The following is a 24,909-nucleotide window of genomic DNA, read 5'->3' on the forward strand; positions in this document are numbered from 1 at the left end:
ACAGAAGCTAAATACGGTAACTTCACCCTCAGTGTGAAGTGAAGTTTTTCGGTAGAACAAACCAAAAGTACTACTGTAATAGAAACGTTTGTCTGAATTGAAGTACATAGGGGAGCTACTATGAATTTGGGTGAATGGACAGCCTCTAGTTGAAAACCGTCTACCGCTGACAGTGCATCTCTGCCGGTTCCGGGACGGCTGAGAGAACTGGCAACTCTAGAGTGTGGCTTCGTCCTGAAGATGTTACAGTCCCCTAGCAACAACTATCACAATTCTATAACAACACTCACTAAATCCCAATGTTGTATAACAAAGCTAACTATAAACTTTAAACTTTAGAAATGATGTACGTACTTCCTGTCTAGTTAAGAGAATCTTTCTAATAGAGATAGTGATAATAATTAAGAGTAAGAAGTAGAAAAAGATGAAAATAAGATATGTGAGTTTGTAAAAATTCTCTTGTTAGATCTCTGTTAAGAAATCTTTAGGTGTTTGCTAAGTTAAATATATGCTAATGGTAGCCCTATGTAAGTTTGTAAAATAAATCTATAGAGTTCCTTTAAGAATATAAGCTTGCAAAAAATATCTAAGGTAGTCTTAAGACATGTAGTAATAAGCTTGTAAGAAGTAAAGATGCTAGTTGTAAATGTAAGTTTAAATAAGAAATAAGATGGAATGAATATAAGTATATAAGTAATAAGAAATATATTTGCTAAAGTAGTTCTATAGTTTCCTTAAGGAGTATAAATAAGTAGATGTTAATGTTATGAGTTTGTAAAAACATGTAAATGTTGAATGTGAGTCTAAATGCTTTGCAAGGCAAAATGTTATATGTGAGTTTGTAAAAAAGTGTAAATGCTAAGTGAGTCTATGCTTAATGTATATGATGAAAAAACCTGAGATACAGAGTTAGTGTCCTAGCAGACTGCAAAGTAGGCAGTCTGAATGGTTTCAAAAGTTCCAGAAGCCGCTAAGAAGCTAAGAATGGCGGACGCCAGAACCAGCACAAGGCATCCGCAGCTGAGATCCGTGGAAAATCGACGCAACACAGAAAAACCTGAGCTAACATCAAAAACGGTGCAGTTTAGAATACTACTGTACCTAAAAAAGGTCTCTGGCTTGAGAATAAGTTCAGAGACGCTTGTTTGAACAAAAATTGTTAACTGCAAAAAGTTTTGGTTGAAAAACGTCTCTTCATATTTGGAAGTGAAAGTCTGATACCAGAATTTATTTGTTTGAACTTTTTGAACTTAAAATGAGATAAAACTACAGAAAGATTTTGGTTCTGGATTTCTTCATATTTGGAAGGCTAGTACCAGAATTTATCATTTGAATTCTAGGACTTAATGAACTGAACAATAGATTTCATTGCAATGGGACAATTTTGAGTTTACTTACAGTAATGACCCAGAAACTGTTTTCTGGGACTGGTTTTGTTACAAATGGAACTGTTTAAATGGAAAAGTTTGGGTCTTCTAACTAGGTTTGAGATTTTGTTGAAAAAATTATAAAGAGAAGGAGGAGTTATGAGATTGAATTATGTTTGCAGAAACCTATTGATATTAATGCACCCTGGTTTTGTGGAGTTAAGAAAATATTTAAGTTTGATGTGAATACATTGAAGTTTTTCCTATGTTTTGTTAGCAAGAAAATTCAAATGATTGAGTTAAAGTTGTAAGATGGAGAAAATTGTTAACTATATATAGCACCATATATGCTAATTCAAATGGTTCTGTTAAGAGTTTGCTTTGTGTTGTAAGATTGGGAGAATTGTGACCATGTATAGCAATATTTGTGTTAACCTGTTAATGGTAATGATGAAGCTAAGGGATTCTTTAAGTTTGTAGTCGCCTTAAGAGTTTTTGGTTTAGAAAGGGCTTGATGCAGCTAAGACTGCTGTAGTCACCTTGGACCTAATTCAAAAGAGAAATGCCATCTTTATCATCCTCTACTCCCATACTGGGAGGTGTAACAGCTATAGAGATTGCTGTAAGCCACTAATAGTTATTTTTTTTATATATTAAGAAAGGGGGACCTGTGGGAGCCCGTTCTCGGGTTCCTCCAGGTCCGCATAGAGGGTGATTAGGACCACGGGCCTGAGTGCAGGTGTCTGAGATGGTCTGCACTTGGCTGTGCTGGGGGAGGAGGTCTTTTGCTCCACCCCTTGGCGTCTCTATAAAAACCCTGGGGCAGAGACAGTCGGGGCCCGTTGGAATAGGTTCCAGGTCCTCTCGAGGCTATCCTTTATTTTCTGTTTATCTCCGCGATATTCTCCGCAATGAATCCTTCTATCTAATATTTCCTGCTGCTCGCACTCAAGAAAACTCTGGGGAACTGTGGGGGTGGTTGGGTAAACGCCCCACAGTGGATGACATACGTCCTCTAAGTGAGAACCCGAGTTTATGCAGGACACACACAAACACGGTGACTGAAGGTTTGGAAAATGACTTCAGGTGTTTAGGTAAGGCACTGTTACATAGCCCTAGTCCAAGTGTCTGTAGAACAGAACCTTAGAAATGTCATGTTTCTATAAATATCTTTTTCAAAAATTTGAGGTAGCATATATCTACCTGCATGAAATTTATAGGAGTGAAGTTTTGGTGGAAAAGTAAAGTTTTATAGAACAAATAAGCAAACAAACCATCAAACATATGATCAGGATGTACATATGAATGACTTTTTTAAAAAAAAAAAACTTCACTACTTTATTGCCCAGGAATAAAAGTTGACAAATCAAGAGAAGAAAAAGAGATAGAGGCATACAGGGGAAAAATTTGTTTAATAAAAACACTAAGAAGTAACAGAAAAATAAAACTCACTCTACACTGACGAGGTCCCATATCCAGGTCTCGGGGAAGTGTGTCCTGACTGTCTCTTTGATGGCCAGTTCTGCATGGTTGATGCTGTCTACGGTATCACGAGCTAAAACGAGAGATGCAAAGAAATGTCCTATGTAGAAAGAGCAAAACTATGTTTTGGACTTCAGTGCCACATGCCTAATTAAGCTGTGTGTGTGTGTGTGTGTGTGTGTGTGTGTGTGTGTGTGTGTGTAGTATGACCACCTGTGAAGGTGCCAGTGGACAGGTTGATTTCCTCACTTGCTTTTCTCTCTTGACTTCTGAGGCAGGGTCTCACTGAACCTGCACATAGAGTGTCAGCTAGACTGGCTGGCCAATAATCCCCGAAGACTACCCATCTCTGCTCCTGAGCACTAGGGTGACAGATGTGCACTGGAGCACTAGGGTGACTGACAGATGTGCACTGGAATGGTTGGCATTTGTGTGGGTGCTAGGGATTGAACTCAGGTCCTCAGGACTGCACAGCAGGCACTTTAGCCGCTGAGCCATCTCCCAGGCCCTGGAGTTGAGCTCTTAACTAGATCAGGCCTAGTATGTCATAACATGAGGTGATACAGAAATTTGCTCCTAGGGCTTAATACTGATAAAATCAAATATCAGCTATTTTGATGGTCAAATTTCTGTATTTGTTTAAAAGCTACACCAAACAACAAATCACCTATAGCCAAATCTGGATGAATTAAATCTCTGCCCTGACTCTTGGCTGACATGCCAGTACCTGCCAACTCTGCCCACTGACATTATTTCTGTGGAAATTTTCAGTGGTATTCATAGTGCTAATTCTCCAGAACATTTTCCTTTACAAGAGTGGCCTGTAGGCTGAGTATGATGCACTTAGTCAGTGTTTTTACGTCAAAATAGCCACTATAGAGCTGGGCATGGTGGTATATGCTTGCGAACCCCAGTATTTGAGAGGTGGAGTCAGGATAGTCAGAGGTTCAAGGTCATCCCTGACTACATAACAAGTTTGAGGCCAGCCTGGGCTATGTGAGACCCTTTCTCAATAAAAACAAGTAAGTGTTGTTGAGTTGTCTTACACCATGTCTAGTTGCTGCCTGCGTTATCCTGTATAGTTGTCTTCATGTCTATTTTGAGGCCAGCCTGGGCTACAGAGAAAGACCCTATCTTAAGAAACAAACAAACAAAAATTTAAGAAGGTAATGAGCTGGGTGGCAATGGTGCACGCCTTTAATCCCAGCACTCAGGAGGCAGAGGCAGGCAGATCTCTGTGAGTTCGAGGCCAGTCTCATCTACAGAGCGAGTTCTAGGATAGCCAGGGCTACACAGAGAAACCCTGTCTTGAAAAAAAAGGGCAGAAACCGTTTTCTTCTTCTTATGTCAGAAGCTAATTATTCTTTATGGCCAAAACTATTTCCAGTCTGTCTTGTTGAATAGTGGTCATTCTAGTTCCTGCTCCAAACTCTCATAAATCATCTATAAGATCTGTGTTTGACATGGTTTTATCTTATATAGACCCAATCCAAAGAATTCTACTGAATGTTACTCCAACAGGAAATTCTAGATTACCCACAGGCAGAAGCAGCCAGAGCGCCTCCGCCATACATCATCACCGGTTCTCTTGGGTCATCAAATGTCCCCAGCAAGTGCAGGTTTTCCTGGGGTGAACACACTTCCGGTTTCCGGTAATGGAAATTAGTAAAGATTTTCAGACCTATGTCCTTTCAGAGAAAGAAACGAAAAGTTATACATTCCTTTCCTGGGAAAACCATGAAAGGCCTACAGTCACAGCAAACAGACAATAAATATAATATTTTCTGTGTTAGCCATGATCAAATGCCATAGAAATAAGTCTCCTTAATTTGACTTACAGAAAAATTCATAATTTGGAAGAAAACCAATAATCACTATTATTTTTATTATTATTAATGTGCTAATATTTTCATTTTTCTCCACTTACGCTTAAGGGAATACAAGAAATCACCACCACTACTGTCTTAATTAACAGCAAACATGCATGCACACATGCACATGCATGTCTATATACAGTGCACACGCAGTAAACAGCAGAGTTGGGACTTGAACTAAAGCCTGTCTGACTCAGTGTCCTCTTCTTAAACCTTAGGATTCTGATCCTAAAGATCCTGGATGACCCCTGAGCACATGTGGCTGACAGCCTCTGTTTATGTGGAATACAGACTGTGAGTTATCGTCTTGTTTTAACTATTGATGCATGAGAGGTATTGCGATACATTAAATACCATCTCATTGCTTCTCATCTTGGGTTCCATGATTTTTTGCCACATAATTTCTTTCCAGCAAACAGAAAAAAAGCCAACGGGACTAGCATGTCTTTTTTATGAGTACTCTGTCAGCACAATATAGAAAGAATCTGCACAGTGAGAGAGACATGGGCGGGGGCTGACCACTAAAGCTACCATAGGGATGTTCTGCAGACTCATCTGTGTGATCTTACCCTGAGAAGATTAGCAGTGTCTCCATCCCAAACATTGCTTGCAGGTGTATAATACAGTCCATTGTGGAACAAATCCTTCTGAGGGATGCATGGATCTACTTTATCATCATCCAGGTTGAGACCGTGGTAGAAGTAACCATATTGATAGATATTTGGGAGCAGGTTGTATACCTAGGAGAGGAAGATATGGTCCTTGGTGATTTTAAGCATCCCTTGCATAATCATAAGATTGGAAAAATTTGGGTCATAATCGTTTATTTCTGAGTCAACTTTCCAAAAATTCAAATGAGGAGACTAATTTTGTTTTATGTAGTCAATGTTATTTGCAAGCTTTTCTGGCTGATGGTGCAGGATTTGGGATAGCAAATAAGAATGAGGTCTTGGAGAACTCTTGGTTGTTCCTAAGTCTAGCACACAGATAACTACCCGAAGTTGTAATAGTAGAGCTCTCAGACCTGGAGGGTGATGTCAGCTGCTTAAATCCACGTATTAACATATTAAAACTGTCCAGCTGAAATACAGCATCAAGGAATGAAAGGAATGAACAAGCAGTCAAAGTACTTTATATACCAGTATGAAAATATTCTTATGAAGCCCGGTGCTATGTGCAACAAATAAGCACCAATAAAAAAGTGAACAAGGAGTGAGATCAATGACTTATACTTTCGCCATTATGAGGGATGGTGACTATCCCTGTAATCTTCTAGTTGTTGGTAGAATTATGCATGCCATGTTCTGAAAGACTGAAAAAAATTGAGGGTATGTAAAACTGGAGGAAAGTTTAAGAAACTACATGCACAAAGGGAGAATGACACAAAGAAATGAGAAGAAACACATACCAAATTAACTCTGGTTAAAAAATACTCAGGGTTGGGGATTTAGCTCAGTGGTAGAGCACTTGCCTAGCAAGCACAAGGCCCTGGGTTCGGTCCTCAGCTCTGAAAACAACAACAACAACAAATACTCGAACAGCTTGTGTCACAATATGAACCATCTTCCCTGGACACAATAGCTCCCAGTAAATGGGAAGGACCTGGAGTGAAGGGGCAGCTTCCATTCACTGAAATGCATGACTGACGGGTGGCGGCTATCAGGTGGGTATAACTGATGGAGAACAGTGGTGTGAGCAGAGGAGAGCCCTGGCCCTCAGAGCTGGTGCTGAAGGGAAGGAAGGATGGAACAGGATAAAACAGAGGACACACTGTAGCTAAGGAAACTTCTCAGCCCAAATGATTAACAAATAGAGACAAGCATTCCTCAGATATTTCAGAACAAAGGAAATATTTCCAAATTGACACGCAAGTTATTTTAAAAGATCATGAATCTGAAATTCAACAAAAAAAGGGTAAAAGTGGGCAAAAGCAAGGAAGAAATAATTGAGAATGAACTTAGAAATGACAAAAACATCAGACATGAACTCTAAAGACCCCAAGAAAAAAACGACTGACAGAAATCATCCATTGTTTATTTGCTTCTGTTTTCTGAGTGGCTGTGAACGCCTGTGTCTGTCTCCCGAGTAAAGAGGATACAGATGCGCACCACCGCACCCAGCCCACCAAGCTGAGAGAAGAGAGATAGAAAAAAGAGAGAATCAAAGCAGGTCACAGGCCAACACAAGAGCATGAGAGCACATAAAAAAGAGCCAACACATGAGTGAAAAATTTCAAGACAGAGAAGAATTTAAAAAAGCTTAATTTTAAAGTCATAACTCAGGCTAAGCTTTGGATTTTCCTCACACAATAAATCCTCAGTGATATTTTACTAAAATTTATAAAGGCGGGGGGGGGGGGAAGCCCTCCAAGGCCCCCAGGCATAAAGATCAAATAATCTACCACAGAAAATAAGTTAGTCTGATGGCACAATTCCTTAAAACAATGTTCACAGTGAGGTATAGCGGGGCAGGGTTCTCAGGAACCCTAAAGAAAAGTACATAGCCCCTTAACCTGTCTTTCACATAGTAAGGCATTGTTCTTTATTTTTAAAAGTTTCTGTTTGTTTTGTTTTTTGAGACAGGCCTCAAGTAGCTGAGGTTGGCCCTCATCTCCTGATCCTCCTCTGCTTCTACCTCCCAGGTGCTGAGGTCACAGGTGTCCACCACCATGCCCATCTTCTTTCTATGTCAAGGCTTTAGAAGAATGATTCTGAGGATGACAGTGTCATGGAATTCATGTGCCCTTCTGAGGGAGCTAGCAGAGAATACAATGTAGGTAACCAAAAGATGACTTGGAAATTGGGATAGCTCAGGGAACAAGAGAGAAACAAAGTTCTAAGCATGATATGTTCTCCAAGGAAGGAAAGATGCAACTTTAAGATGTGAGAAAAGGAAAGAAGGAAGCTGTCAAGACTATTGATGGTTGAGCTGGTCACTGGTGGGAGTCAGTGGCTGTTACTTGGAATGACTGGCTGGGTTTCAAGGTTAAACAAGAAAAAAGTGAAGCCATACTATTCTTGAGAAAGGTGTTACAATAAAATTTCAAAGCTGGGTGTGATGGTGCACGCCTCTAATCCCAGCACTCAGAGGCAGAGGCAGGTGGATCTCTGTGAGTTTGAGGCCAGCCTGGTCTATATAGCCAGTTTTAGGATAGTCAGGGCTACATAGTGAGACTCTCTCATATATACATATACATATATACATACATATATTCATATAAAATAGGTATAAAATAAGCTGATAATAGGAATGACATTTTTTTTTTTTGGTTTTTTTGAGACAGGGTTTCTCTGTGTAGCTTTGTTCCTTTCCTGGAACTTGCTTCGTAGACCAGGCTGGCCTCCAACTCACAGAGATCCGCCTGCCTCTGCCTCCCGAGTGCTGGGATTAAAGGTGTATGCCACCACCGCCCGGCGGGAATGACATCTTCTTAACACACATAAACATTTCAAAACCCATATCTGAGCAGAGCAATACACTGGAGGCTTATAAAATAGAAATATTACTGAACATGAAGCAGTATAACCTTAAATAACAGAGTAATCCAAGATAAATTGTCTCTCACATGTAATTACAAAGTCCCAGTATGTGAATTTTTGGCATAAAAGGGTAACTGTAAACAGAAGAAAAAGAAATTTCTGAAAAACAAAAATGGAGCAATCACTACACATTGGGGTCTACAGGGGAGTTGAAGGTGGGGAGCAGGGCTAGGAACAAAGTTTAGTGATGAAGTCCTTGCTCTGCATGCACCCATTCTGGCTCCAACCCCACCACCACAGTGAACAACAGACAGACAATGATAGCAGAGAAAAAGGCTTAGACATCTAAGCTGCTTTACTACATTAATGTAAGCGATAGATTTTTAAAATCCTGGTAAAAACAACAACAACAAAATATAAGTAAGAATAATGTGGCAGAGCATCAAAATCCAAACCAAACAAACCTCCTACAAAATTCACTCTACATGTAGCTGAAAACTCAGCAAATAATGGGCCAGCCAGTAATAAGGAAAAAAGTACAAAAATATAATTAAACATAAAGGAACATAACTGTTGATACAGAGAACATATTTCTTAAGTCATAAAGACTTGCTTCGTTTTCAACAAAACCAACTTTTATAAAACAAGCATGGAAAGTTGTGAAGAGACTGTCCTACATAAGTCACTAAGAGCTCAAGTTCCACTAAGAAGAAACTGTGGTTTCTTCTTAGGTAAGACTGAGGAAAGGATGCTGCTGTTCCCACGATGGAATACTGTGCTGGAATTGTGCAAGGAGGCATGGAAAGGAGGGAAGGGAAGGAGGGAGGGAGGGAGGGAGGGAGGGAGGGAGGGAGGAAGAAAAGAAGGAAAGAAAGAAGGAAAAGGGAGGGAGTGAGAGAAAAAGAAAACTTTCTACTTGATGGCCATGCAATACACAGAAACAGAGAACCAATGAAAATATAATTCAATTAATAAAGGAATTTAGCAATTTAGCAAAATGTAAATTATTATTCAGAACAGCTGCTGGGCACATAAGTAACAATAGAATATGTAGTAGGAGAAAACCTTTTTACAACAGCAACAGAGTTGTTATGACACCCTTATGAATAAACAAAGAATTTACATAAGGAAACTATTTAAAATTTAGTTCATAAGTGACAGAAAAAAACATACTTGGAAAAATAAAAAGCCAAATTCTGAGTTAGACTATTCCCCCATCAGGGGGCAATGCTGAAGTTAACTTGTAAATCCCAGGCAATCACAGGAAAATACTAGTCAGCGTTCCCTCCTTGAGCCAGAGAAGTTAGAAGTAAGTTGCTATTAAAAATCAACTAGATAGCAAGGGGCGGCCTGGAGTTGAGATGCTTGGAGTTCCCTGGCCAAAGGAGTTGATTCCTACTGAAAAATTAATCTTTATCATTAAAGCTGTGGGACTGCATAGGAAAGGAAAAACCAGTGGAATGAAATGTAAAACTGAGAAATAAACATAATAAATAGAAATGCAGGCCAGGGCCATGTCTCATGTCACTTGAGCAGAGATAACATGTCAACTGGATATATTTTACCTAAAAAAAGATGAATTAGACAAATATTTCATATTCAAGGAACCAGGGCTCCCAGAAAAACAAAAAACAGTTTTTAAGGCTGGTACAAAGAAGATAAAGATAGACCCAGGTCATCCCGGGCCAGGAAGTTAGTTATAGCTGAGAATATCATTTGACATTGTCAGATTATAATATAATTATAATCTAATATAAGTACATTATAATATACTTATATTATAATCTGACATTGTCAAAGGGCACAGAGACCAACTGAAAAACTCTCTCACTACGATTTTAAAATATCGCATTGTTTTAGAACTCTTAACCTGTTATAATCATCTATAGTGTTCTGCATTACTGTGAATGCTAGACAGGAAACTCGCGTAGTTAATGACCTATGCTAGTAACTGAGGAAGGAGCATAGAAGCAAAGACTGATGCTTTCAGGATGTCCCATCACAAGTAAAGGTATCCTATGAAGGGCAAGGCATGCATCCACACAGCTCGGGGACACTGAGGAACGAGGGTGCTTACAATTTCAGGTGACAATTCTTGTTCAGGTTTCAGTAGAAGGACACCTTTGTCCACTGCTCGCAGGGCACAGAAGGAGTCAGGGGCTGCTTGAAGACGTAGACGGGTGGTGGAGCCGGGCAGGTCCTGCTCCTTTGAGAATTTTATGCTAACCTGGGGTAGAGAAAGGGAAGCGGTGAGGACAGAGATCGTGACACATGAAGAAAACGCGAATAAATCTTGTCGTTTTCCCAAACAAATCCTGACATTTTCCCGTCCATTCTCAGTTCCCTGTAGGAATATCTCCTTCCACCATGCCCCAGCTTCTCACGATCGGGCATCTTCGAGATAACTATTCACGACGCCCATCCTTTAGTAATTTAACCATGAGGCTACTGTGTAAGGATTGTGAGGTGGTCGGACAGAGACAGGGTTGTCAAAATGGCTCAGTAGGTAAGAAAGAGTGCTTGCTACCAAGCACGTCAGTCACCGGAAGCCACACAGCGGAAGGAGAGAACGGAGTCCTGCAAACTGTCCCCTGATCTCCACACGCTCACTTCGTGGGCACACATGCATGTGTGCATGCACACACACCCACACACACACACACACTCAATAAGCAAATTAATGTAAAGACCATTGTTACAAAGGAGGTGGCAGGAAGCAAAATGCTCACCCTGCTGATATAAGAAGCATCACCTTGTTTTTAAAGCACTTGTCAATCTGGAGTCTGACACTGTCCGCAACGATTTCCCCACCGGGGTGGAGGGTGTAGACGAAGAGGACAGCCTCTGGTGCCAGATCAGCACTGATGCTGATTGGGAAAGAGAAGTTTCCACTCCAGGCTGTGGAAACAGGCAATTCACAGACGACATGGTGTTGGCTCTAACTCACATCTCTGAGTTTGCTTAGATGAAAGAGAATGGTTTGTGGACAGAAAAAGTAAACTGGGCCTTCTTCAAATGCAGATAAGACGCGGGGACTTATACACAGACGAAGACGATATTACAATAGGAATGTCTTAGACATCACTCTATAATATACATGATTAACTGATAGAAATGGTACCAGCTAATTCTAGTCCACTTGGCACAAACTAGAGTCACCTGGGAAGAGGAAGCCAATTAAGGATTGCCTTCATCTGATTGGCCTGTGGGCATATCTGTAGGGGCATTTTCTTGACTAATGATTGATGTGGGAGGGCCCAGTCCACTCCGGTTTGTGCCAGTTCTGAATAGGTAGAGTTGGGAGGTATAAGAAAGCAGGCTGGGCAAGTCAGTAAGCAGTGTTCTTCCATGGTCTCTGCTCCAATTCCTGCCTCCAGGTTCCTGCCTTGAGTTCCTGGCCCCAATTCCCTCCATGATGGAATTATTATATAAGATGAATAACCCTTTCCTTTCCAAGTTTCTTTTGGTCAGTGTTTTATCACAGCAACAGCAAGCAAACTAGAGCAATGATAGAAAGGTAGCAATCTCCTTGTTCAAACTATTCTGTATGTTATCTCAAGCCATGCTATCTACTACCCTCCAACTGCAAGTGGAAATAAGTGCCCTTCCTAACTTCTAGAAAAAAAGCATGAAGATAAGATGCATATTTCAAAGCAAGTGCATCGTATCTACCTTGGCTTCTGACTTCTTTCTGTCCACTGAGGAAGATCCTTCCTCTTGCCATCACCTGTACCAGACAAAGAAAACCCTCTGTGAGTATTGCTGCTAATATCGTATCGTGTCATCGTGGACTGACCCTGTGTGAGTATGCCACTAACATCATATCACGTCATCATGGACTGACCCTGGGGGAGTATTGCAGCTAACATCATATCATGTCATTGTAGACTGACCCTGTGTGAATATTGTAGCTAACATCATTCATGTCACTGTGGACTGATCTAGTGACTGTTCTGTCCTGTAACAAGGCAGCTTCCACTAACAAATATTAAAAGGGAACTTCGCACATCTTGGGCTGGAACAGAGACAATACCAGAAACTTTGTGAAGCCATCTAATGCATATGCAAGCTGGTGATTTGGCCTGCCCATTGTCTATCCATTTGCCACTGTTCCATGCTGTGAAGGAATGCCCATAAGGCTGACCAGGTGACTTGATACACATGAAACTCTTTAACAGTGCCTCAAGCCTGCTACTCTAGTTGGTGAGTCTAATTGATTCCACTCTTGTTTCCAGTTAGGAATATACAGCTGAGAACGCCAGGGCTTAGAGAGTCTGAACAATGTGTCCAAGGTGAACACACATGCTTGACAGCTAGGAGAGAGTGGGGGGATGGAAGCAGGGATGTCTTAATTTCCAAGCATGGTTTCTCTCTCCGGGAAGCCTTGACAAGAGGAAATGAGAACAACCTCCTTTACTGTTCATCATTTTGAACTTTCCACGTTACTCACCCTCACACATGCTCATAAATAATTGATGTGAAGTATAACGGACTGGTTGAAGAAACAAGTGTTGCAATATGAGTCCCAGATTGCCTGGGACTATTTTGCAAGCCTGTTCCTGTGTTCGTGGAGCCAGGAGTATTCAACAGCAAAGTGGGTAGATAGAGCTCACTCAGATTAACAAGGCCTGAGATTTCACCTCCTCAACCAGATTGTGCTGAATAGACAGATCCACCAGCTGAGACTTACCAAATAGAAGAAGTTTACACCTGAGTCATCCTTGTAGGCCTCAGGGTTTAGGGAGTAAAGTACTGAAACCATCTTCTCTTGATTACACGGGAGCTGCTTTGACTCAGCAACAATCTTCAGGAAGCTGTTGGTTTGGGAGTAAAAGCGGGAGGCCGAGAAGTAGCCGTCCAAATACTCAGGGTCCAACCAGCTGGGATGATGGCAGGTTCTAGGTCGGACATATGCGGCCTGACATGACAGGAACAAAGGAAAGGCTTCAGAATGACAGACGGACACTTCCAAAGACGGCTATACTTCAGCAAGCAAGGCTTCTCGTCTCTTCAGAGCAGGGAGGAACCTGGCTCATAGCTGTTACTGGGGAGGCTGGTTGATGGATCAGCATGCAAGAGCATTTGCTACCAAGCCTGGCCATCCAAGCTTGATTTGTGGGGCCATTGTGGTGGAAGGAGAGAACTGACTCATGCAAAGTAAGATAATAATGCCATTCTCTCTTTCTTGTATATAAAAAATGACCATGGTTATGTGACTGTCTAATTGGACCAACAGTGAACTGTTAGGTTTTGTAATTTGTATGCGTGTGTGCTGGAGGGTTGGGGGATGATGGACTATGTAGCCCAGTGTGGCCTGCAACTCGAGATTCTCCTGTCTCAGCATCTTGGGTGCTAGAATTACAGGCATCACTACCACATTCTGGCTTTTTACTTTTAATTACAGGCATCACTACTATGTTCTGGCTTTTTACTTTTAATTAGTCAGAGAATTGGGCATAAGTTCTGTATCCTCCACCTGTACATAAGCCATGATAAACTGTTTAACTGCAAACTTCTGTGCAAGTTTCAGGAAGGAGGTCTCATAGCATCTCCCATCTATGCACAGAATTATGTCAGGGAAAAGACCAGCTCTTCTTACATGCTGCTTCTAATTCCACAGCAGAAATGTTGGTCATGATAGAGTCACTGTAAGAGAACATTAGTATCTCACTGTCTGAACTCTGCTCTTACCGAGTTCCCTTCAGTAACGGACAAACAAGTTACAGAAAATACCCTACCCTCTAAGAGCCTTCTCAGGCTCTGAGTCCCCAGCATTGGGCCTCTGTGGGATTCCTCACAGTCTCTGCCCACCCTTGGATGTCTTACTTTTAGGTTGATCTGTGCATCGAATATCTCTGAAGTGTTAATGGAAAATCGAGCTTCCCCGTTCCCATCTGTGGTATAATTTCCTAGAAATTTGTCATTGAGCTCCAGTTGCAAAAGCTTGCTCACCATCGGTGTATTATCAGGACCAGAAAATCTAAGCTGTACAAAAGCAGAAAAGTTAATACTCTTATGACACAAAACTTCTCATTTCTACAGGAAAATTTCAATTCATGATAGTGATCACTCAACAGAAATTACATTGACTAGAAATATCCATCAACTAATGGTGTAGATGTGTTTACATACGAAACGGGAGAAGCTGCCATTTTATACACAGCTTTCTTTTAGCCTAGAACTTTCCAAACATACCAGATGTAGTAATGTTAAAAGTGGATTGTGAGCCTAGAAAAGAGTGTCTAGAAATTTTCAAGGGATAATCTGTGGACAAAGAAAACCAAACAAGGTCCTCTTAAAAGTCTAGTCAAACCTACGGTTCCAAAATAAGTGATCCCTCTCCTGTAGAAAAAGTCCATGTTCTCAAAGCTCACGCTGCCAAGCACTGACGTAATAAAAACAGGGTGTGTTTTACTGATCTGCACACCTGTAAGAAATGATGAAACATAGTGTCAAGAAGGAATTAATCTTTTGCACAAACCCCGTCAGGGCGGGGCATGTATCTTAGTGGTAGAATGCTTTCTGCCTAAGCAGATGGGAGGCTGAGGATTCAGTGGTTCCATTCCCCACAAAGCCACCTTTAAAGACGCTTCTTTTTACCATTTTGAGCAGTAATTAATTCATAATTAATAAATGATGTTACTAACTCCATATTTTTTTCTCAGTGGGCCACCATGTATTCCCAAGTTGTCCATAAAATACTATCATTACCTGTTCCAAGTTCTGTAACCATTACATTAACATTAAATGTCATGAAAAATCCAGAGCGGTATAGTTGGAAGACTTTTGTATTGACAATTTGAGAAATACAGCCATCTTTCAGCTGAAAAAACAAACAGAGTTATAATGAAAAAAGTTAGGGATCCAAGAGTCTCATGGAATTTCAGCACGGGTACATCCCATCCCTGCACACCCAGGTCTCCCTCAGTAAGTTACTGAACCAATAAAAAAAGAGTTAAAGCAGGAAGATTGAGTGGGAGAAGATGTACATCAAGAGGAGGGAGATATCCATGCTTTACACACTCAAGGACATTCTTCTCAAAGTAACGTAGGCATGAAACAATTAAAGGGGGAGAATAAAGCTAACCATATCCGAAGAATTAAGAAGCCCCCAATCCCAGAAGAAACACTAACACCAGATCGACCAACACCCTTTAAATGAAGGATATCAACACTTGTTAAGGTCTATTATTTGAAATAGGGGAAACGTACTTTTCCACTACTAACAACAATAATTAGAAAACTGTAAATTTAGTTATTTTTTAAAATAAGAAATATGTACTAACTTCAGAGTTTAGACATGAGAAGGGTACACCAACTCATTTGACCCTCAAAACTATCACTTGGTCTAGGCAGTATTATTGTATCCATCATGTAGACATATGCATGCACATGGATAAAAAATATATTTTAAAAAAGAATTAAAAAGATGAAAATTAAGGTCAATGACTTACAGACATGCACAAAAATATATTAATGATGATAAAACCTGGGAGAATAGGTGAGGTTTTCATAAACAGGATTTAGAATGGAGGAGAACAGAGGTCTATGCACACAGAACACCCTGGATTGCAGCTGTTTCCAAATGAACTGCCTGAGAAAGGATCCTCCAAGGAAAGATTGTGGAGACCATCCAGATAGTACAGAATGTAAGGAAACCAACGAGCTCCTTTGTGGGTCTGAAAACTTACAGGTAAAAGCACCTAGAAGCCAAGGCATTATTTTGAACATTGCATTATCTCCATGTTCTTCACCTCACTTAGCTCTAACCTCCGCTAGCCACACAGGAAAATGCTGTGAATCTTTTTGTAAGAGGAATAAAATCACTCTGAGAAGCGAAGTGAGAACGTCCCTGTGGAGCAAGCCCATGGACTGTACCTGTGCAGTGAACTGCTCACATATTTCCTTATTATCACTCTCACAGTAACCAGAGGAGGAAAATTCTCTGCACACCCGGATCTGGGCTTTTCCCTGCACAGACTGGCCATAGGTGTACCTAGTGAGAAAATGTGCATCCATGATGACAAATGGGCAGTATCATAGTGACATGTATGGACTTCATCAGAAATCACACATGAAGCCTTGAAACTGAGTGCTTCCATCTAATCAGCCATGAGGCTATTTTCTCCACAGAATTTAGGCAAAATTGGGCATTTGATTTATGAAGAGGACACGACTGATTTTTGAAACAAACAAACATACAAACAAACAAAACCAAATTCACAGTTACATTCAGTTTTAGATGATTTAAAATATCAGTGAAGAAAAACTTAATGAGTAAAAATTTAAAATATATTTAATCTGTCAGAAGTATTGGAAAATGAGCTTTCTGGAACACTCTGCACTGAAACTCAGAAATGTTATAATCCTTCTCTGAGAGAGACAGACCTGATTCCAAGATTCCTTGGGGGAGATTATGAAGAACCCCCTCATGTGTTCACCAGGTAGCCCTTTCCAGACTGCAACTTCAATATATTCAAAAATATCCAAAGGTTAGTATTTCTATGTCACCTGTTAAAGCAGTCAACAACTCTCACCGGGTGTGTGTTCATAGGATGGCACAGTTACCAATCGACAGAATAACTGTGAAGCTAAACTGCCTAGGTGTAACTATCCGGTCATCAGAAGGTTCACAAAGCTGATGTTATCCCAATACTCATGGCTTATCTTTCGCTATAAAAATGAGTTGATGACAATCCCCATCTCATGACATTGTGGGAATAATTTTTATAGCTGACACCTAATAAATATTAGCTTTTTACATTATTGTTATAAATTTTAAAAAAAGATATCACAAAAAGGATAAAGAGTGTCAGAAATAATTTCCCAAAGAGAGGATAAATGTTCCCAAGAGCAGATAAGATGTTTTTATGTTAGGGAACTCAAATATATTCAAACTAAATTATAAACTTCTTTATTTCTATGAAATTTTGATAGCTAATTTTCTTTCCTTACTCCCTCCCTTCCTTTTTAAAAATGAGAACACTCAATGACGGTAAAGATTCAGTGAAGCCAGTACGTTCTTTCATACCAGTAGCTGGAGTTAGGTAAGCAACATGACATTTAAAAGACTAAAAGAACAGTATACATTTTGACTTGGTAATTACCTTTAGTGAAATCCTTCTTAAGTAAACTATTTTCAGTTCTAAATCAGGCTATTATGCAATTTTTCAGAAGACACCTACTACCAATGTTTTAATTACTAGAAAGCACAATGTAACAGATTACATGTTATACAGTAGAACAATAATTAAGTAAAATTGCCATTTGCATACGAAGATATGCTTACAAGGCAAGGAACTGGAATAGACAGAAAGACTAGCAAAACGTGGAGACATGTGTTTTTTAAATATTAGATAAATTTGAAAGAAAAGAATAAATATAACAGGGGGAAATTTTCACAAAGTATTAGAGGAAAGTCAGCTATACTATGATAGAAATTGGTAAAATATACTGTAGTTTGTTTTTAGGCTTTTCTTTATATTTATCAAACATTTAAAATTTTCTACAATAAGTTTACTCTAAGTGTATAACTAGCATTTCACGATTAAACTTACATTAGTTTACCCTGTGGGGATAAATCTGAGCGAACACTTACTTTGCACATGCAGCCACTTGAAATTGATCGTCCGCAATAGTTATTGTCCCTGGCGCACTGACCTCAACTTCAAATTTGGGCAGTACTGAAAACAAAGAAACACACTTCAGCTGACAGTCTCTGGACAGCAAAGCTCCTGCATCTAGAGCAAACTGTTTCCATGCATGCTGCTTTCCTCCACGAGCCCTGAGGCGTACCGGGGTCTGTGATGGTACCTCATTAAAGATCAATTATTCTGTGGGTTTTGTTTGTTTGTTTGCTTGCTTGTTTTTGGTGGTGGCTTGTTTATTTTTGTTTATTTTGGCTAGCCTCAAAACTTCACTCTTTTTTATGTTTTAGCTCTTCGATCTTTTCTAGAGAGTATCTGAATCTCAGAAAATGAGATATTCCTTAAGCGAGGATTAGAGTCAAGACCTGGGCAAAAGGACTGAGGATGTGACAGAAAAGCAAGCAGCAGAGACCCAATGTCTTTTTCGCCTGGATCCAAAAAGTTTTGTTCTGTTGCTTTGAACTCGTCTGTAGGAGAACCAGAAGCAGTACTTGGTTACCATCTTGATTAACGGTGAATTGATGCACCACTGTCATTCCTGATTGCTTTCTTATGACGATTGTGTAATCCCCAAACATTGGCTCTGGACTCAGATGGAAAGAGAGCTGGGTGATGTTTCTGAGAGTGGTCACGTTTTTCCATTGAAAAATCACATTGTTTTCGGGATCCTTGAAAACAGTGAATAAAGGACAATCAGAGGTTGTGTGTGAAAATTATGCTTTCCTTATTGTGAATGTCCTTCATAGCTATTGGAAGTAAGGAATGAACTACTATAATGCTTAATTAATGACCTCAAATCCATGTAACTACTCCAACATATCCAAATTCAATTGATGTTTCTCTTAAAACTAAAATTCATATGAAAAAAATTTATAACTGACACCTATGATTTTTATGTTTCCAAAGCAGAGTAGTGTAATCAAGGAATTAAAAATTCAACACACTTAGTCCAGAACAGTGCTTCCCAAAGCAGAGTGGACTCATAATCAATGAGTACATAAGGGGACACTAATCCTAACAAACATTTCAGATGACTCTCACAGGGGCTAGAGAGATGGCTCAGTGGTTAAGAGCACTAGTTGTTCTTCTAGAAGACCTAGGTTCTATTATCAGCACCTTCGTGGTGGCTCATAACCATCTGTAATTCCAGTTCTAGGGAATCGGACGCCACCTTTTGGTGTCTACAGGTATTTCATGCATGTAGTGCAACTACATACATGCCAGCAAAATACCCATGTAGTTAAATCAATATATTATTAATTATTAATTTTATTAACCACCAATTTTAATTAATTTGATTACAATATTATTTTTTAATTAATTGAAAATTATTTTTGTCAGAAATTTCTACCTGGTCTGGACAGTTGGTCATGGATTATCTAATAACAACCATGTGGAATTTCTATGATTTTAAAAAGCAGGGACAGTCATCAGAATGCAATCTTCTTCATTTGCTGTGAGCACCTTGCCACACACACGTTTACTTCTAAAAATATTTTACATTTTCCAACTCTGATTAAGGATGTTCAAAAGATTTCTTTAAAGAGATCGTGTTTAACAGATTATGTAAGGAAACAAAACTGTCACAGACTATTTCAAAGGTTTTGATGAATTGTTTTCCTCCACTTTAGAGTTTGGAATATTCAATATCCTAGACCTCTTTTTCCTTCAGGGCTGCCCACCAGACCCCACACTGGCTTATATGTGAGTGGATGTCACAGAGAAGAATAAATTACTTTTAAACCACCAGACTTCATGTGCATTGTGGCTAAAACACCACAGTCCACCACACTCGGTAACACGGGTGCTGCTCTGAGGGCCCACACGGACATGTTGTGACTCATGAATGGTGAACATTTACTCATCTAAGTCAACCTTAGTCGAGTTTTGTGTTTCTTTCAACAGAACACAGCAGTAGCCGGATCAGGAGCGAAAGCGAACTATTGAGTAATGCAGAGAACAGGAGACTGGCTAACCTGGGATTCATGTCATTTTAAGGATGTTACCAATATGAAAAGCTTAAGGCATCTAAATATTAGACAGGTCAGTTGGAAGTTTGTCAGTATCTGTGTTTGCCCACATTACTGTGAATTATGATCCTAGATTCCATATTAACCTCCAGAATTAACTAATAATGGCAGTACATACTGTAGCTAGAGTTTTCCTGCCTGGCCCACAGTCAGGACAAATCTCTCTCACCTGCCAGTCCCACAGCTGCTCAGACCCGACCAAGTAAACACAGAGACTTATATTGCTTACAAACTGTATGGCCGTGTTTACTTGGTCGGGTCTGAGCAGCTGTGGGACTGGCGGGTGACAAAGATTTGTCCTGACTGTGGGCCAGGCAGGAAAACTCTAGCTACAACATACTGTATGCAGAGGAAAAAAAATACAGGGATTGATTGCTATTTACAAGCAAGCTGTAAGCACAGCCAATTAAATAATAAGTGCAAGACATCTAATAAAAAAATCAACAAAATACGTTTATTTATCAATGATGATACGATTTAGAACCATAACATACAGTGGGGAAAAATAAACACATTTTTGTTTTCAAATTCCCGGCACATTACTCTTCAGGATTCATGGACAAGAAATCAGTATTCCTAGATAGCTTCAGGGTCTTTAAAATTATATTTTAAACCTACTTCTACCCATTTGTTTCAGTCATCTTAACTTTTAGTTATATAAAACTAAAAACTGAAATCATGCCATTCCTAATCTGGATGTTTTAAACTGGACATGGAAAGTAGATGTCTTACCTGAAGGGTGATTGAAGGGTACTGAAAGAAAAAACACAGATTAACACTTTAGTGAGATATTCTTTTGCCAAATAGTATTGCTCCCAAGGTTTATTTTTTTTAATTATTTTGTTTTTAGTGAGTGTATAAAACAATGGACTTGGTTATGATGTTTTCACACACGTATATCATTGTATCGAGCTTGGATTCACTTCATTATACCCTCTCCTGTCTGCCCACCTCCCCCTTCGCTTGTGTGTGTGTGTGTGTGTGTGTAAATAGATAGCTAAGTCTAGTCTAAGTCCCATATGAGAGAAATCATGGTATTTTCTCTTCCTCTCTCCCCTACTCTCTCTGTCTCTTCTCCCTTTAGAACCGTTTCTCTACCTTCATGATATCCTGTTTCATGTGTGTGTGTGTGTGTGTGTGTGTGTGTGTGTGTGTGTTTTGATATAACTCTGCATATGAAAGAAAACATGGTATTTATCTTTTGAGTCTGGCTAATTTGACCTAACACTATGAACTCGAGTTCCATTCATTTTTCTGCAAATGACTAATTCCATTCTTTTTGGCTGAATAAAACTCCATCATGTACATACACCACATCAGCTTTATCCACCCGTCTGCTGATGGACATCTAGGCTGGTTCCGTACCTTGGCTATTGTGAGTAGTACAGGAATAAGCATGGACGTGCAGGCATCTGAATTACGCTGACTTACATTCCCGAATGGTGCTTTGTATAGCAATGGATTTGATTAATAGATTTGAATTTCATTGTACCATCAGAAATCATGGACTCACCACGTCGTCAACAGGTTTGAGCCAGGTGTTCAGTGTCACAATGCGAAAGTGAACTAGAAGGACAGAAGGCAAGGCCATAAAGTGTTCTTCTTGTGATTCCCACCTTATAGTCATGATTGCTTTTAAATATGTACTTAATTAATTGCTTTTCCATCACAGAGCACTTCATCCCCTTCCCTCTAGCTCTCATTTGACACTTTGAGGTCAGGAGTCCATGGGGGAAAATCTCTTTTTGTATTTATTGTCCCTTTGTTAATGATTCCTGTTGTCTCCAATGCTGACACCAGCTACTGTTAGAAACTTTTACCCTATTGGCCATAAGACGTAAGACTGGGATATCTTGGAACAGACTTAGTGACAGAATAATCCACAGAAGCACAACTATGAAACATTTATGGGAGGGGATAAGTATAATTTTCTTTGAAGACGATGTTAGCAAAATTAAGCAAAATTATTTTAACAGAACTACAAATGAAAGATGTTGGCTCTTGTGAATGTACCACTCATTCTAGTATTTTAATAAGAGCAGTAAAGAGGATATCAGGAAGTGAAAATCTCTTTAAGGATTATCTTTGCCATATTATATGTGAAAATGTCATAATAAAATTCACTGTTCTGTGTGCCGACTTAAAATTAATTATAAAAGAAAAGTGAAAGAAGTCTACATAAGCTGGCCATTCAGAGCACAGTAGAGACTCCTTGGAGGAATTCCCCTGCCCCAGACACGGTCATGTCAGTGAGAGCCCAGTAGAGACTCCTTGGAGGAAACCACTTCTGACACTGTCACATCTGTAGGTTCTACAACTGCCAGAAATAAATGTCTGTTGTTTAAGCACAAATAAAGTCTATTTTCAGCTATTTTTTTAAAAAAAAAAATCAGGACAGAATACACAGGTGGTTTCATCTCTAAACCCTTAATTTTACAAATGAAGAAATTAAATCTCAAAGATCAGAATTTACTTGTCAAAAGTCAATCATTGATTAACAGAGCCAAGATTTGAAGCAAACTGCTTTGAATTATAGCTTGGTGTTCTGAATGCCACATTCTGCTTGGAACAATTGTAAAGAAAGCAGAAAGGCTCTGACTTTCACATGTTATATCAATGAATATAAAAATAGAACAATAGAACTCATAAATGTTGCTGGTGAGAGCTTTGTTGTGATTGGCACTGTTCGTACAATGATTCTCATTTCTTCCCTGAAAGTCCCAAGAAACTTTCATTATCTCTACTCCAAGGATGAAATAATTGTCTTGAAAAAGAAAATGAACGAGCTTGTCAAATAGGCATGTTATGGACCAGTGGTTTAGATGAAACAATTGCACATTGCAGTCTGTGCTGGTAACCACTGTACCATGAAGCCTCATCAGTAGGGTCTGTATACAATTTATGAACACTAGCTCCTGATCCAGAGATGATGGGAGTGCAGCAGTCAACAGTATTAAAGACGAGCTTTACTAAATTTTATATGTTAATTTGGAGAATGTGTTTTTAAAGGGAATTACCGGTGTCTCCAGGTTTGTAGATGGGTGTGTCTGTCTGCACAAAAGTTGCATTCTCCTCAGCAGCGATTGCTACAGCTCTCCTTTCCGAGATTTTAAGAGTGTTTCCCTCAGCAAGTAATGTCACAAAGGCCAACTGCTCCGAGGATGTCTGAGACACCTGTTTATGTAGAAGAGCAGAGATGGGAAGATTGTGAGTCTTAATTTAGATGGTCAGACAGTCCAAGCCTTGTAAACTCCTTACTTCCTAACAAAGACCTCACTGATCACCTGTTGAAAATTATTAACTCAGTATAAAGGTACTTTAAAATAAATCCAGGTTCTTGCCTTCTTGCTGTCTATTTTCTTTTCATGTTGTCCTGAACCAAAGCCCTTCACCCCTAACCTTCATTTTCCTTTTAGAGTCCATGAAACACATTCATTCTCTAAAATAGCAATCACCTTATCATTTCCTATAATAGAAAATTGTCAACAACAGCAGCAATATATGCTGCACATTAAAATTTTTCCTTTTTTGTTTCTCTTGAAATTTTCACATTTCCCCCCTAGATTTTGCAAATCACTCCAAATTTGTTATTTGAAAGTTATTGAAAAGCAACTTTAAGAGAGTAAGTCCACATTCCCACTTTCACTCCTGCTGCATTAAATTTGGTGCCTCACTTTGAAATTTGTGCAAGCGTAGAAGTTCCCCGCTTCCACGGACTGGTCAAAAATAGTAGTAGTGGATCCATCATATTCCAGGGTGACGCTCAAGGACACAGACTCGTTGAGGTTCAAAAGATGAAGGCAGGCTTTTTCTGGGGAAAAGCGCTGTACCACAGAAGAGACCCACAGGATGTATCGCCTGTACAGAGAGAACAGTCAGCACTCTGTCAAGTCGACCGCCCACAAACATCAACTTGAGCTATTGAAGGATTTCCCAAACTCTACAGTTTTCACAGGCAGGATTATGATTAAACAGATGCTCACAATGGTGTCTTAAGGGCATCCATTCTTAACACTTGGTTTTTGCTCAACACTTGAAGGGCAAACCCGCACTCACTAAAGTTGAAATAGAATAATGAACCAACCACATTTTAACATGGAATCTATTTAATGAGACGGCATTGCCAGTACTTTGATACAGAGAGTTTAGAATTCCCTTACGGTTCTGAAGCCACAGCATCAGCGAGATGAAGCAGAAGGGCACTGAGCAAAATGGTAGGCACCATTTTGTCCCAGCGCCTGACCGGTAACTCTAAACGAAGCATTCTCTCCTCCTCTCACCAGAAGTCAGCTACCTAGGTGCTCCGCTTTCCTTCCTTCCTCTTGTGCTAACTCTGTCGTTGCTTTTATAGTCTCATAGAATAGAAGATCAATTACCTTTTGGAGACTGATCACTTTACATTGCCTCTCCTGTTACCTCAGGGTAACTTCCTGCTAAAGTGCGCTGGATGCTGGCCTGTGTGGAGTCTGCTGTGCAAGTTGAACAGGAAGAAGAGAAAAACAAAGAGAGCAGTTGTGTGACACGCAGGAGTTCATACTGTTTTTTTTTTTTGTTTGTTTGTTTTGTTTTTTTCGAGACAGGGTTTCTCTGTGTAGCTTTGTGCCTTTTTCCTGGAACTCACTTCGTAGCCCAGGCTGGCCTCGAACTCACAGAGATCCGCCTGGCTCTGCCTCCCGAGTGCTGGGATTAAAGGCGTGCGCCACCACCGCCCGGCGAGTTCATACTGTTTTAATCCTCCACGCGGGGCTGACAGCAGTTGCAATGCAGCACTCCTGAGGGAGGAACACTTGGAAGAAAATATCTCTGCAAAACACCATCTCAGTACGGATTGTCAAAGGGAAAATGTGTTCAGGGATCACACATCTTAATACAGACTCACTTTATGGATAACTGAATGTGCTAAGTTATTCTTTTATAATCTCATAACGTAAAAGAAAATCATTTATAAATAGGGTTCAATTTTTTGTATTTGAAGGCATAATGAATCAAATACTAAGAAAGAAAGAAACACAGAAAGAAGGAACGAAAGA

The 24,909-nt window shown here is 39.8% G+C and overlaps 1 protein-coding gene across 1 annotated transcript in view; it reads right to left on the bottom strand.

The window, feature by feature from the left end:
- The window catches only part of LOC128099421 (ovostatin homolog), a 48,029-nt gene extending 23,925 nt beyond the window's left edge, over window positions 1-24,104 (bottom strand). The window contains exons 1-18 of the mRNA XM_052721330.1: window positions 24,040-24,104; window positions 23,554-23,737; window positions 22,897-23,053; window positions 21,393-21,445; window positions 20,612-20,632; window positions 18,349-18,517; window positions 17,801-17,885; window positions 16,081-16,198; window positions 14,914-15,025; window positions 14,520-14,629; window positions 14,029-14,187; window positions 12,893-13,120; window positions 11,875-11,929; window positions 10,955-11,100; window positions 10,280-10,429; window positions 5,293-5,463; window positions 4,390-4,537; window positions 2,820-2,922 (exon numbers count right to left, since the gene is read on the bottom strand). Of these exons, the coding sequence (XP_052577290.1) occupies window positions 2,820-2,922; window positions 4,390-4,537; window positions 5,293-5,463; window positions 10,280-10,429; window positions 10,955-11,100; window positions 11,875-11,929; window positions 12,893-13,120; window positions 14,029-14,187; window positions 14,520-14,629; window positions 14,914-15,025; window positions 16,081-16,198; window positions 17,801-17,885; window positions 18,349-18,517; window positions 20,612-20,632; window positions 21,393-21,445; window positions 22,897-23,053; window positions 23,554-23,737; window positions 24,040-24,104 (2,234 nt within the window). The remainder of the gene's footprint in view (window positions 1-2,819; window positions 2,923-4,389; window positions 4,538-5,292; window positions 5,464-10,279; window positions 10,430-10,954; window positions 11,101-11,874; window positions 11,930-12,892; window positions 13,121-14,028; window positions 14,188-14,519; window positions 14,630-14,913; window positions 15,026-16,080; window positions 16,199-17,800; window positions 17,886-18,348; window positions 18,518-20,611; window positions 20,633-21,392; window positions 21,446-22,896; window positions 23,054-23,553; window positions 23,738-24,039) is intronic.
- Window positions 24,105-24,909: the final 805 nt, after the last annotated feature.

The sequence above is a fragment of the Peromyscus californicus genome, unplaced genomic scaffold, assembly GCF_007827085.1.
Source record: "Peromyscus californicus insignis strain IS unplaced genomic scaffold, ASM782708v3 Scaffold_6__1_contigs__length_162567912, whole genome shotgun sequence".
Lineage (NCBI taxonomy): Eukaryota > Metazoa > Chordata > Mammalia > Rodentia > Cricetidae > Peromyscus > Peromyscus californicus.